The following is a 16,003-nucleotide window of genomic DNA, read 5'->3' on the forward strand; positions in this document are numbered from 1 at the left end:
TCCCATATACCACGTCGGTTCTCGGGGTATATTGGTTGCTTAGAACCATCTGCTTCGCCACTTAAATGACATTTTAACCGATTTTCTAAAAAACTCGCATGTTGAATCAAGGTCATTCTTTGCCTTTAACTGAACAACTAGTGGTTTTTATAATTTTAAACATCCATATGACACATTTTCCAAAATTTTACAAGTTTTGAGACCTAGTTACGGATCCTTCAAATTTGGTGAAAAAAACAGTGTAATTTTGGACATTTTCGAACTCGAAAATATCAGATATCCGAATGCTTACCATATACCCCATGGGTCTACATGGGACATATTGGGTACTTAAAATCATCTATTTTCCTCTCTTAAATGTCATTTTAACCGATTTTCTTAAAAACGCACGTTGTAGAAACAAGGGCATTCCATGGCTTTACCCAATAGTGGTTTTATGATTTCAAACTTTCTTATATGACAATATGATATATTCCCAAAAAATTTAGGAGATTTTGATAACGGGTTCCGAAACCTCCAAATTTGATAAGAAACAGCGTATACTCCATGGGTCCCGTGGGTGTATATTGGATGCTTAGAAGTTAGAACCATCTACTTCGCCTCTTAAATGTCATTTCTTAAAAAAACACGTTGTAGAATGAAGGTTATTCCATAGCTTTAAATGACCCACTATTGATTCCAAACTTCCTTATATGACTAGGAAACATTGCCTACAATTTTAAAAGATTCTGAAACTGGGTCTGAAACCTCCAAATTTGGTCAAAACGTTGTATTATAGCCTTCAATCCCATGGGTCTCGGAGGGCGTATTGGGTGTTTAGAACTATCTATTTTGCCTCTTAAAAGCCAATTTAACCGATTTTTTACGCACGCATGTTGTTGAATCGATGTCATCTCGTGCCCACAGAACGTATACAGATTATCCACCGTGTTGGCTTATGTTATGACACATGTCCTTGGGGCTGAAACCCGTATTGTAAGATCAAAATTGGGGTAGCTGACCCATGCGTCGCTTTTTACCAAAATTTGACTTAGACTTGCATTCATAATCCAATTTTGCCAAAATTTGACTCAGAGACTTGCATTCATAATCCAACACACGCTAACTTCGTATCACGTGCCTTTGAACCAAGCGAGATGGCCAATTGTGTGAATCATGGGTTGAATTTTAATTGCGACTAATGTCATTATTATTAGGTAAACTCACATGTCACTTGACGGTCTAAAAAACAAATTCACCTGTTCGCCATTGTAGGTGAACAATTCAACAATTTGTGAGTCCTAGTATTTCACAACGACGGGAAGAGACGACAATGAAGGATCAATCAAAAAGCAACATAGCTATTAACGCTTGGCTGCCACAAACCAGTCATCCATGTGGTAACTTTTATGACACCCCTAGCTTATAATTCATAAGACTTAAAGGATTATCGGCCACGCTTTCACGGTTCGTATTTGTATAATCAACCCATGAAAATGTTCACGGTTCCTTAATGGCTGATTTAGCAGAAACCTTTGGGCAGACATCCAACATCTAACTACACTAACAATTCAGCATAGTTTCTCTACAGCAAAAAATACCAGGCTAGCAATGCAAATCCATCAGCAAAAGTGCAAAACAGTGACATGGGCATATATCATTTCTTCATCTTTGATTTATGTAACCAAGGATCTTTTAGGGACCAATGTTTCAAACACCACCGCACAGATATAAAACCGGGAAAAAAAAAAAAAAAAAAAAAAAAGACGGGGAGAAAACAATTCAAGGCTTTACAAGGATCCAGTAATTTTAAGAACGTTGGCCAAACTATCAAGTGTCGAAATCATCGACTGTAAGCCAGCCAGCCGAGTCCTCACCCTCCGAGTCTCTTTCACGCAAGCTTGATACCTTGGCTTCCACATTTTTATTCAATCGACCCCAATCACTGGACCCTTCAGGTGATGAACTTCCCGTTAACTGTGATGGCCCTGACCTTGAATGTCTGTTAGGGAGATCACTATCATCGTCTTCAAGATCACTGAAAGAGACATCATCTTCACTTTGAAATTTCTTTGGAGCATCACCAGAAGTTCCTTTAGTAACTGATTTTTCTTTTTCTTTCCCATTGTCATTTATTCCATGCTCTTCAGTTACAACACTTACATTTGAATTTTCATGCTTAGCATCTGATTGGTTAGGATCAGTAGAAGAAAATTTGATCCCATCCCCTGTCTCTAGAATCTTTTTGATGTTGCTACACTCATTACCCTCGACACATTTTGATGTACTTGGATCCTCAGATGTTGTTACATTTTTCACAGATTGGCTATTGTCTATTCGTGTTTCATGACCTTCATTGTCCAAATCAGAGGAGCTACCCGATTGGAGATTGTCATAATTGATGTCATCGCTCTTCTTAGCTCGAAGCATCATCAACAGTGTCTCTCTTGCTTCAACAATCTGCAGGATCAGTTAAACTTGTCACATAATCAGAAATATCAATATCTCCAAGACACTCTCTTATATACACACACTACGCCTTACATAGTAAAAACCTCAGTCTGGAACACTTCTGCAAGTTATTCTCACAAAAGTTTCATCCTCAAAAGCTCTATCTAATCAATGAAGACAATAATTATCAAACTACAAAAGCAAAGAAGTGTTAATATTCAATACCAACCCAGTACTAATGGCCCGTTTCGTAGGCAATAATGTATGGTGGTCATGTGATGGCTAATAAAAACTTGTATGTAAATTTGCAAGGTAAGTCACGAGCAACTATATTCCCAAGTACCCACCACATGTGTTTTTCTTTGTCAACTTAGTAACAACTCATTACCAATTCGGAGGAGCCGAGGAGGTATTAAATAATAGTGTATCTATGAGTGAAGAAGGATTACATATAACATAATGAACTCATAACCATAGCCTCTATTTAAAAGCACCTACAAAAAAGTAGAAATGACTAACTTTCACTTGTCGGGTTGTTTAATGAGGAAATCTATTAGTTTTCCATCGTTTGGTTTGTTTGATGAAGAAAACTGTTAAAAATAAATGTAATTTACAAGAGTTTCTGTGATGCACTCTCCTAACCCACCACAGCCACCAGTTCTGTACACTTGTGCAAGAAGGAGACAAGCCAAGCAAGGAGAGGAACAAGCCAAGGTGGGCAAACAAACAGAACAGTTGGCATTGGACCTTGCTTAAGCGAGGCAGCCACCACAAGCCAAACACTCATTAAAGAAATAAGGGTGGAGGCAGACCTTTTAGATTCTTTGACGCTTGAAGAGGTGGTTTCAACTGCTTGGGGAGAGAACGCTCATGGGTCTGCTATGTACCAGTTGGCGGAAAAAGCTTGAAGGAGTAAAGAAAGAAACCCAAGAGCATGCACAAGGAGGAATTTCAACATGTGGAAAGCAAGATAGCTCATTTCCACTTGGAGTTAGAACTAATTCAAGACAACCTGAAGTCTCACCCTTGTGATCAGGCTCTTCATGAAAAATAAAATTTTCTCATTACAGAACTAAAAAAAATGGTGCAGTGTTGAAGAGAATATTGTTAAGCAAAAATCAAGGTTGCAATGGATTACAACTGGGAATGCAAACACCCATTATTGCTTCAGCCTTGAATAGGAGTGGTAACACCTTAACAATATTAATTAGCTTGTTGCAATCTTTAGATGACCAAACTCTTAGTGCTGCTTCAGACATACTAAAAGAAGTCTTTGGTTTTTATTTGACTCTGATTGGATCTTCAACTGACTCCCTTCCAGGTATTGATCTTCCTATCTTTAGAAACATGCTTCCAGCCGTATGTTAGTCCAACCAGAGAACCTTTCAGAAATAGATGATGCTTTGAAAAGCATATCTAATTGCAAAGCACCTGGGACAGATGGTTTAAATGCCGTTTTCTTTAAGAAAACGTGGCACATTGTTAAATATGATGTTTATGCTGCTGTGATTCAATCCCTCTTGTTCCTAAGTCCAACAATCCTGTAACTATAAAGGATTATAGACCAATTGCTTGTTGTTCTTTAGTCTACAAAATCATTGCTAAAGTGTTAACTCATATGCTGCAAAAAGTTGTGGGGGAGGTAGTTGATGTGGCTCAGTCTGGTGTATTCCTAATAGCCACATCTCTGATAACATTCTGATGGCCACAAAATTGGTAAAGGGGTATAATAGGACAACTCGATCTCCTAGGTGCATGATTAAAGTGGATTTAAAAAAGGCTTATGATTCCATTGAATTGAACTTTTTGTTTTCTGTGCTTCATGAGTTAGAGTTTCCGAAACAACTTGTCACTGATCAGTGTGTCGTGTCACTACTGTGTCTTATTCGATCTTGTTGAATGGGAAACCTTGCCCTCCTTTTCTAGCAAGGAAGGGTCTTAGACGAGGAGACCCTCTCACTCCATTCCTTGCTTTGGGAATGGATATTTTATAAAGATGCATGAGTGAAATGAGGTCTAATCCTGGCCTTAATTATCATCCCAAATGTGAGAGGCTCCAAATTACTCATTTAATGTTTGCGGATGATCTACTCAAGTTTTGAAAAGGTGGTATAGTTTCTGTAAGCCTTCTCTTTTCCGCTTTCATGGATTTATTAGAGCTTCTGCCCAATTTAGAAAAGAGCAGAATCTACTTATGTGGTATTCCTACAGAGATATACTAGTCAGTGAGTTTTGCATATGGAAACCGGTGAATTTCCCTTTAAATACTCGGGAGTACAATTATCTTCTACTAAATCCTCTTTTACTAATGCAAACGTTTTAGTGAGAAGATGGTTGGAAGGGTAAGATCTTGGTCGGCTAAACAATTGTCTTACGCTGGTTGATTGCAGTTGGTTAAGAGTGTACTTATTAGTATGCAGAACTACTGGAGCCATATCTTTCTTCTCCCTAAGCGAGCTCTTAAAGAATTTCAAAGAATATGCAGGATTTACCTCTGGAAAAGATCCGCAGAGCAATCTAAGAAAGCTCTTGTAGCTTGGGAGCAGTTATGCCTTCCTAAGATAGCAGGGGGATTGAACTTAATTGATTTGCCAATGTTGAAAAAGGCTGCAATTTTGTAAGCTATTCCGGGAGTAGCTATGAAGCAAGATAAATTATGGATTAGATGGATGCATTCTTACTACATCGGAAACAAGAGCGTATGGAGTTATGGACTATGCGTATCGCAAATATGTCTTGGGCGTATAGAAAAATTCTTCAATGCAGAGATATTCCTCAGTTTCAGGAAGGTTTTCAACCCTTTTTGGCAGGAAGTAAATTTTCTATCAAGAAGCTTTATAACAATATGCAGGGTCCTATAACAATCTTTCCATGGAAGAGACTTATGTGAATTAAGAGCTTATTCGTCACTTGGTTGGCTGTTCTTCACAAGGTTATTTACCTAGGACAGAATGCAAAAATGAGGTATTCACACCGATGGGTTTGTGTACTTGTGTGTTCTCTGTGTTATAGAAGCTGAAAATATCAGCCAACTTTTCTTTAATTGTTCCTATTCTACCAGAATTTGGGAAGGTGTGCTTCAGGTTTTGTGCATCAATAGAGTGGTGTTTATCCTTTGATTCTGAAAGTGAACGGCTGCTAAGGCTTGCAGAACGAAGCAATATTGACAAAAGCTTCATAAAATGTGTTTAGCAAAATCTATCTATGCTATATGGATGCAGAGGAATAAGAAGATTTTTCAAAGAGGTGTGATACAACAGATGCAGTACAGATGAAATGAAAGAATTGTTAGAGTTCTTTTGTAGTTAAATTTTTTATTTATAGATGTTGCTTATGATAACTTTCTTCCAACCCTTCCTAGAAGATGGGAGGTTTAAGCTTGGAGCATTGTATTTTGTCTAGTTGTAAATTGTAATGGAGCTTTGTTCCTCTTTTGGTTAGTTAAATTTTTTATGTAAGGATGCTGCTTATGATAGCTTTCCTCCAAGCTTTCCCAGAAGGTGGGGAGATTTAAGCTTGAAGCATTGTTTTTGTCTACTTGTAATGGAGCTTTGTTCCTCTTTTGGTTGATAAAATTCATTTATTTGCCAAACAAACAAAAAAAAAAACCAAACTGTCTTGTCTGTTTTATGTTTATGTCTTTAGTTAACAGTTTGTAATTAGGAGGAGGAGGAGAGACTTTATGTTTATGTCCTTAGTTAGCAATTTGTAATTAAAAGGAAGAAGGAGAAGAGACTGAGAATTATGTTGAGAGTATTAAGTAGTATTGGAAGAGAGAGGACCTCCCAAAAGTTCTCACGTTTGTAGCCACAAGCTTTAAGCTTTATCAATTCTGATCAAGCATACAACCATCCATTACTTTGCATTTGTTGAGTACTGCGTTCATAACAAGTTCTTTATTTCCTTTGTTTTCCAATGTTTTTCCAGTGATTTTAACAGTAAAATATAACTACTTCGTAGAAGATTTCCACAAATGTCTTCAATCTTAATCTTCCATAGTTTTCTCTTTGTATAAAATACATGAAAATAATTGAGTATGTTGATTTCTACACTTTTACTTGGACATTCTCATTAATGTCGAATTGCCAAGCAGTCAAACACAATACAAGGGTCAAAAATAATGTTTGCACAAGAGGAAAAACAATGACGCGAGAGAAGGGACAGCAAGGATGAAAGTGCATAAAATATCATGTCTATGATGCAAAGAGGACTCAGCTTTTCAAATATTTCAACAGACAAAGTTAGTTTTGATTTTTCAAACCAAAAAGAATAATGCTGAGAGTAAGCTAGGAATGCACCAGCAACTCAGTGCATATCAAGACTACCCTAAAGGTGCAGTAAGTAAAAAACACCAGCCAGAAGTCACAATCAAATGTAAGAAACTGACCACTGAGTTTAATAAGAAAATAATGGAAGTGCAAATCTTACATCAGGAGTCGATAAAAGCTCCAGGTCCTCCTCATTTAACCTTGGAAGCAACAAAATAAAATATATCATCCAAAACTGCTTCTCGCTCTTGTCCCTGCTAATTCGGCTTTTGAGACCAGCCAGACTTGGAACCAACCGCTCAACAGTTGAGGCATGCTCGTACTGAACTTCAGACATATCAAACTCTGCAAATAACACAAAACAAAGTTGAGGAAGTGACAATAACCAGTGGCAATAATATAGCAGCAGGCAGAACACGGGTAATAAAATCAGAAGGCAATTTTTGATGCATTCAGACTGCATTTATCAATCAATCAAAAGAAAAACAGTAACTTTGACAAACAAATAGTAGTAGAGTACTATCATTTTTTTATCGACCATCATCATCTAAGCTTGTAGTGGACATAAAGACTGCTTGAGATAAAAACCCTAAGTTGTGATGCACTGAAAAAGAAGGAATACCCTATACGTACTGCATTTCAGAAAAGACTTCTTACAATCACTACAGTCTACTCTTATTCGGACACAAATGTTAAGATTTACAGTGATCTTCAAATCCATTATAGTACTCTATGTCACATCAATGTCATCACCAATTACGCTTTCCACCAATCCACCCTAAAAGATATTTGATCTTTGTAAAATACCACCACATGATATGGGGACAAGCATAAAATAAACGTGCCTTAATTCCAGGACATTCCAAAAAAAGAAAAGATACAAACTCCCTTTGTTGTTTATTATTTTTCCCATTTTAGACTTCTATCACTGTTCAAATACCTTGCCTTTTTTTTTACTAATACTCCTTCCGTCCCTTTTTGTTTGCTCCATTTTCCATTTTGGACCGTCCCCAAAAGATTGCCCTGTTACTATAAATGCTTATGGGGCCACAACTTCACTCTCATGAAAAATATATTTGGTCCTTCCATTTTTATCTCTTCTCAATTCCACTCAACCAATTCTTAATAAAACACTTTTAGTGCATGGGCAAACAATTAGGGTCGGAGGGAATAGATAGTTAAAGATATTAATTGTCAAAATTGTGCGTTGGGAATCATGTAAGTCTAAGTGGAACAATAAAAAAGGCAAATTTGTCAAAAACTACCTTCTAAAATCGAGTTTTTGTGAAAAATTACCTTATAAAAAAATGATGTAATTAACTACCTTATAAAACATTTACCTTTGGTAGGATTATGAACAATTTTTTTTTGGCAAACATGTGAGAATATATTACCAACAAAAGGGAGAAATACACCCTAGCCTGGAAGGAAACAGAGGGAGACTCCCAGTGCACCAAACCTGAGCAACTAAAGCTCAACACACTGAGCTAAGAAAACAATGTGAATTACAAAGTAGCAAACCAATCATGGTCTACTCTACTGACTGTCCTACTGATTAAACTTTAGACCCTAAGCTTAGTCTCATTCTGGACTGCTTTCACAAGTGACTGTTTAGCTGGAACTTGAAAATCCCATACAGCAGTATTTCTTGCTTTCCAAATCTGGTACACCAAACCTGCCAGAGCAGCTAAAACAACTTTCCTTCTGAAGTCCTTTTTGCAGTATCTTCTCACCCATTGGAGAAGTTGAGGGAGCTTATTCCTGGAGTGTTGAAAACCAAGCCAGGAGAGAACTGAAAGTAAGCAATCAGTGCTGAAAACTAGAGCTAGACTATTCAGCATTGGTGTGAGTGACAGTGATGCTTGACCCTAAACCATAGGGTGAATCTATGCTTTGGCATAGTATACCTATTCCAAACATACCTATGCCAATGTACTCTTGGTTTCTGAGCACATAATCCTTTGTAAGTGTCTCCAATAGAGAACTTAGGATCAGTAAGCCACTGAGAAGAGTGAAGAGCCCAACTGGCAGCAAGAGATGGGTTATACTACTGCCAGCACTTGTCTTTGACATAGAGTGTGTGAACCCATTTAACCCACAAGTTGTCTTGCTTTTGGCTAATAGCCCATGCCAGTTTACCTACAGCAGCCTGATTCCATAAGGAGATGTTCCTGAAACCTAGGCCCCCCTGATCTTTTTGGTTGTAAAGATTGTCCCAACTAACACTGCCAGGTCTGCAGTCATCATACACCCCATACCATAAATAGGATCTGCAAATAGCAGAATTTTTCTGGGTGATCAGGGGGGTAGAAGGAAGATTTGCCCCCAATATACACAGATACACATCAGGACTGAGTTCACCAGTTGCATTCTTCTAGCAAAAGAGAGGTGCCTAGTGCTCCACACCTTGATTCTGGAAACCATTTTCTCCACTAAAATCTCACAGTCCCCAGCTTGCAACTTCCTAGAGCTGATAGGAACACCTAGGTACCTAAAAGGTAACTCCTCTAGTTGAAAACCAGAGATCCTCTGAATGCTAGATTTTGTAGCATTATTCACTCCACAACAATAAATGGAGGATTTATTAGGATTCCCTGTGGCATCAGAGAACAACTTGAAGCCTTCTAGCATTAACTGAATAGATTATGAACATTGATTCAAGATTCCGGTATTGACTTTATTAGATGTATCTCACATAGCATCAAACAGGAAAAGAGGTAAGTAAATAACACGTAAGATGCATATGGTAAAGTCAATCCCAGAATTTTGATTCAACGTTCATAATTCAAGAAAATGTAGTATCTTACACCATAAGGTAGTTAATTACAACATTTGTTTTATAAGACAGTTTTAGCAAAAACACGATTATAAGGTAGTTTTTTACAAATTTGGCATAAAAAAAGGAACAAATGAATATTACACAACTCCTCACTCCTTGCGCATCAAACTCAAGTCCACTAACAATGGTGCTCATTGCCTACATCACCATCAGTCGTCCTCATCTTCTCATCTTTCCTTCTCCAAAACTAGAAATATCTGGAATAGATCACCAAAGATCTTAAATAGATCTATAGTCAATCTATAGAACACCATTCTTTTAGCATTAATCATTAATTACAAAAGTACCAAGGAACAGATAAAATAACAATGCATCTGTATTTCCTAACTCCTCAAAAACTATCGTGAGACAGGTGAAAATCCTCTATGAATCTTTCCCATTATCATATTCCTGACTCAGCTCCCAAAATCTTTATCAATTACAATTATATTCCCAAACTTGCAATCTGCTTTTACTAGTAGCATTTCCTCTCTTTAACAACTTTTTCTGAAAGTCTTCAGCAGCAACTCTCTCAAAAAAGCCTACCAACTCATCCCAACTAGCTAAATAGTTATAATTAAGGATGAATGTATCTTAACCTCCAGAGACAATCAAGCTATGTGGTTATTATTGCTGCTACAATTAGCTCACAGTCACCAGTAACACATACCTAGTGAAAAAATGAAACCAAACGACAACAGACATATTCACACAAAAACATCCTGGCCCCTCAAAGAAACACAAAAGTTCAATGGTCACCACTCTACAACAGGATAAGCATCATCCTTTTACCATTAATCATTGAATCTTTCCCCGAAGACTATGGGGGTGTTTGGTTAGGAGAGGTTTGAGGGAAAAAGAGCTTTTTGGGGTGAATTAGACGTTTGACCTTTAGAAAAAGCTAATTGGGAGTGTTTGGTTATGAGAGGATTTGAAGAGAGTTTTGGGTGAAAAGGCTAATTTTAAAAAAGCTCAATATAGGAGCTTTTTACAATTAGAGGTTTGAGAAAGTGGATGAATATGACTATTTTGTCCTATTATTGCCTATAATTACAACCACTATCAACCTTGGTACCCTACATATTTTTCTCCTAAAACATTACTCACACTTTCTTTTTCATTTCACCTTATTTACTAGATTCGTTTTTTATTGTAATAAATTTTATATTAGTACTTTGAAGCAATTGAAGTATATTGCAATCATGCTTGAAATATCATTAGTAATATTTCTCTATTTGAAAAATATATATTATTAAAAAATTTAAGTTAAGAATTTTTTTTAAAATAAATTTATTTTATTTAGTCAATGTTTATTAGAAAAATATAAAGAGAAAAAAATTAACACAAAAAACTATTTGTCTAATATTAATAAGAAACAAAGTATGTCAATGTCCTTAATGGTCATTTTACATATTAAACAGCTAACAACTATCAGCTAATTTACCAAACACTTTTACACAAACAGCTAATGCAACCAGCTAGTCAAACAACTAATACAAACCGCTAACCGCTAGTCAAACCAACTATCAGCTAACAGCTCCTAACCAAATAGGGCCTGTAATATTAAACATTCAGTTCATTAAAAAGTCGAAAATTTCTACAATTTTCTTGTAACATATGGTTACTGTCAAAAGGAAACTGTGATTTTTAGATTCTTCCTTGTTAATACTGGTGCAGTTGACTGCGACCAGGCCAATCAGGCCTTTTCAGTTCACAAGCCGGATGGCCCGGGCACAGTCCATCACCCACCCGTCCAATGAGGTTAATTCAGTTGACAAGCCGGATGGCCCGGGTACAGCCCATCACCCACCCGGCCAATCAGGCCAATTCCCTTCACAAGCCGCATAGCCCGGACACAATTCATCACCCACCACTAAAGATGGTCGTGGGCCGGGTCGGATCGGTCCCACGCCAAACACACTCTGCATCGGGTCGGGCCCGGGTGAAAAGTTCAAGCCATCGTGTCTAAGCCTAATTTTACTAAATTTAGCGTGTTTTGTCGTGTCGTGCTTTTTCCAAAAAAAATGTGGCCCACAATTTCGTGCTAGTGCCGGGCCTCGTGTCGGGTCGGCCTCGGCCCGTCCGGCTTACATCCATCTTTACCCACCACCACCCCCCTCTCCCCCATACATCTTAACTAAGAATGTCTGCTTGAATGTTTCCTGTTAATTGTGATGAGTTTGTGTTTGTAAATACTAAATACTCCGTTGACACAAACGTTCTATTTTTCGTTCAGATTTGCCCGCTCTGCAAAAAGGAGGTGAAGTTTCATTGAACTAGCTATGTATCGCGCTACAACAAACCGCCATTTTGTTGCAAGTTCTGTAAGAAGCACCCTAGCTATGTAACATATACATCAAGTTAACTAATCACTATATGTCACAGTTTCTTGTCCACATCGCCGCAATTTTTAAAATCTCCCTAAATTGCATTATAAGATTCACAACCACCATTGCATATCACATCCTAAATCACCCTAAATTGCAGGAGGCAAAACCAATCTCATTTCATAAATGAAGATCACAGCTACTGTACACTAAAACACCAATGCATATCACAACCATCAAATTCAAGCAGGAATCTCCGAAAGGAAGGTGAAAGGGGAGGAAAATAAAAATCATCAACAGTAACATGTACTCTAGATCACCAACAACCCAATAATCCCCTAAAAAAAGCAAGATAAACCCCAAAATCAAAATCAAGGTTACATAGATTATTATATCGATTTAACAATCACAATCTCAATCTTAAACCGAAACCAATAAATTCAAGGGGAAATCCCAAATTAGGAAACTTAAATTTAATAAGTGATTGATTATTACCATGATCGAGTGATAAAGGAAATTCAGTCCAAAGTTCAGGGCGGTTAGAAATCTGTTGAGCAAACTCAATTACTTCATCATTAACCCCAACATCATCATCATCATCATCATCATCATCATCATCATCATCATCATCATCATCATCATCCTCATCCTCATGATCATGATTATCACCATCATTATGATTCCTATTACTACTATTCACACGATTAACATCATTTTCTTCATCATTTAAATGAAGAAAATTGGAAGCAAGTTTGGAAATCTCAGAGACAGCCCTGTTACTGGAGAAGAGAGAGAGTGAAGATTTGAAGGTACCCTTTATTTCTTCCAAGTCACTTCGGATACCCTCGAATGTTCTAGAAGATGGGGACCCACCATCGCAGGAATTGGAGGTTTCCGGCGAAATAAACGCGCGAAATTGCCGCCCAATTGATTCCCCGATCGCCGTAAAATCCTCCTTCACGCCGACGCCGGAAGAAACGGCGTCGTTTCCGGGGTTATCTTCTTCATCATCTTCTTCTTCCTCATCATTGGAAAACTGAAGGGACTTGAAGGGGTTGAAGGGGTTTGGGAGTGGAATTGAAAGCCAAGACATCAAAAAAATTGTGGGATTTTCACATTAATTCCAGTAGAGATTGAAAATTGGCGTAAAAATCTGCGAATCTGAGGATTTGATTGAAGAATCTTGATGGGGTTGGTTCACTTTTTGTGAGTTTTTTTGGGAACTTTTTCGATGTTAGGCACAAATTATTAGGTATATCCGGTTGTACGTAGCTCTACATGTAACCGGATCGTTTTGTGTTTTTTAATCCCTCAAAAAAAGCACTTTTTTTTTTTTTGTTTAAAATCACATCTTTCCGTTTAAAATCACATCTTTCAGTTTAAAAGCACATTTGGACAATTTTAATGCACATATGTTTTTCAAATATTATGATATTGAATATCTTCTTCCAATTGGGAAAATCCTAAACTTAAAAGGTGAGCAACCAACATCAGTTTACATATCCTCTCAAATTCTTCGCGCTCATATGTTTTTTTGTACTAATAATGTGTTCTTTTGAAATGTATCTGCTTTTAAGCTACTCCGTATAAAAATATACTTTAACCCGTAAAAATGTGCTTTAAACTATAAAATTGTACTTTTTAAGGGGTTAAAAACCAAAACTACCCGGTTGCATGTAGAGCTACGTACAACCGGGTGTACCTTTTACCAATTAGATAGTAGGAGCTTTTGCTAGAATAAGCAATTCTGTGAGTTGTACAATAAACCTTTTTCCTGTGTTCCTTCCATTCATTCACATCAGTGTTAATGGGCCGAGCATAATCGTGAACTATTCGATGTTTGGCTAGGCAAAGCTCGATTAAAAATCGGCTTGTGCTTGGGTTTAGCTTGAAATTTTAAAGAGCCAAGCCCAAGCTATTTTAGACTCGGCTCGAAAGTTCGTGAGAAAGTTCAAGTATGTCTAAGTCAATACTATTTATTAACAATAAATAACTAGTGTGACTTAGATTTCACGGTGGTTAAGTAAGATAGGTTGTATGTATGGAGTAAAACTACCTATGAAGAATCATTCACACACCTAGTATTAATAATAAATTTTCCTTCTCCAAATCAGTGTTATTTTAAAGAATATCGAGACATGTGATTTCTATCAACATTTTAGTTTCGGTTTTTTCATGAAATGCCCCTGAGGTTTCACGAAATTCACCAAATACCCCTGCGTGTTTCAAAATACATAATATACCCCTATTTTTTTCGTACTGTTCACCAAATACCCCTATTTTGACTTTCCGTTAGTCCTCCGTTAAGTCATGTTTATAATTCACCAAATGCGCCTATTTATAAACTTTTTGAACAATATACACCTATTTGTAAACTTGTTTGCACCAAATACCCAAACTGTTTTTAAACTGCATAATTTAAATCTAACGGCTAGTTTGCATTTCTAATTTTCCTAGCAATGAAGTGGAGCAGCTTGTAACAAATTTCCAGCAATAAACAGGGATTATATTTCATAAAAAGCTGATTAATTTGCATAGTAACTTTACAAAAACTTAGATTGCCATTGCCATATACTTTGAACATTTTATGGAAACGAGTGAAGACAATTTAACAAGTTCCTCCTGCAACCTGTCAAAAGCTCACACCGAGATAGAAAAGAAGAAGCTTTCTTTGATTCACACCAAACAGTACAGATACAAAAGACAACAGCTTGAAGGCTACAACTCTCAAAGTAAGTGACTTTAGGTCACCAATCTCCTATCTCAATACAAGTTGCTCAATGCCTACTCTATCTCTCTCCTCTTCTATTTAAGAATTACATAGTACACTTCATTAATTACTATTCTTGCCTGCTAGCAGTGGGGTAACAACTCTCTCCACAAGCCTTGTGTTGCTCTACTGCACTGCTGCTGCCTCTAGTGGCTTCTGTTTCTTTCTCCTGGTGTACACAATAGCAGGTGGTGTGTTAGTGGTGTGGTTCATCACAAAATGATGGGAGTACAAATAAAAAGTCTCATAAATGGCTTGAAACAATTGTAACCCCGTGAATTTTTTCTGGAACAATTTCATGGAATCAAAACACAAGCAAAACACAAGCAGATTCATGGCCACCATGATCTTGAATCTTTTGAAGTCATAAGAGCAGCTCTTCTCTTCTGGGCAATCAGTTTCCTTCCCCATGAACTGTTCTCCCACTTGTTCTTAACATCTGCCCGACATCATAGCAATTTAACAACAAAGCATACCCAAAGAAAAAGCAGCAAAAGATCAATCCGAGATCAAAAAACCATACCAGCAACCTCCATAGCTTGGACAAGGGTCTTCTTGTTTGGTGACTTCTCGATCTCAACCTTGATATAGGTCAAAGAGCTTCAAGTTCATTTGACCTCTAACCATGTTAGGAGCATCAACTAGAACCTAAAATGCAATTTAACGTCAAAATTAGGATTGGACAAAATCTCATTCAAGGGATCATCAAATCCCAACAATAACATAGCAGTTAATAGCTATGGCACAAATGGATATCCTGGAGGCTCTAACACCAACTCAAAATCATATGTCGAACATGGATGCAACAAACAAAACTAAAACTTCATATGATTGGTCCAAATTAAGGGTCAGGAGTCCAAGCATGTTATGGTGTCGAATACTCAGATATTCTAGAAAAATATAATACCCATACGAAAACATAATCAATGTTAATATCCTATCAAAATAAGATTTTAATATCAAATGTACATTCTTGGCATTTCCACCAAACACCATAGTTCTCAAATTAACTGATTACAACAGAGATGTCCATTTCCAGCAGAAAACTTGTAATATCAACAAATCATGTTTTCGGGACAATAAAAAACAATCATTGATGGAAATCCAACTAATAAAAAAGCGTAGAAATGCAATTTCAGTTCAAATTATATGCTTAATATTAATCCAAAATCAACAAACAAAAACCTTAAATCAAAACCCTAAAAATGCAGAAAACCCATAAATTTCATTGGAAGTAAGAGAAAGAGAAGAGAGAAATTGTAAGGCTACATTAATTTAACATATTATTATAACAATTGTGATAAATTTCTACTGAAATTAGCAGAAGAGAAGAGAGAGAAAGATCACCATTTTCTCCGGGATCGACTCCTCCCCTTAATCGACGTCTCTC

General features: G+C 37.0%; 1 protein-coding gene across 1 annotated transcript; it reads right to left on the bottom strand.

Moving 5' to 3' along the window:
• Positions 1 to 1,601: 1,601 nt before the first annotated feature.
• Positions 1,602 to 13,108, bottom strand: LOC110776195 (protein IFH1). The gene is made up of 3 exons (XM_021980753.2): positions 12,339 to 13,108; positions 6,859 to 7,043; positions 1,602 to 2,439 (listed from the first exon to the last, which is right to left on the bottom strand). The coding sequence occupies exons 1-3, from the start codon at positions 12,934 to 12,936 to the stop codon at positions 1,810 to 1,812; spliced, it is 1,413 nt and encodes a 470-aa protein (XP_021836445.2). The 5' UTR covers positions 12,937 to 13,108; the 3' UTR covers positions 1,602 to 1,809.
• Between the last annotated feature and the right edge of the window lie 2,895 nt (positions 13,109 to 16,003).

Source organism: Spinacia oleracea, chromosome 2 (genome assembly GCF_020520425.1).
Source record: "Spinacia oleracea cultivar Varoflay chromosome 2, BTI_SOV_V1, whole genome shotgun sequence".
In the NCBI taxonomy this organism is placed as follows: Eukaryota; Viridiplantae; Streptophyta; class Magnoliopsida; order Caryophyllales; family Amaranthaceae; genus Spinacia; species Spinacia oleracea.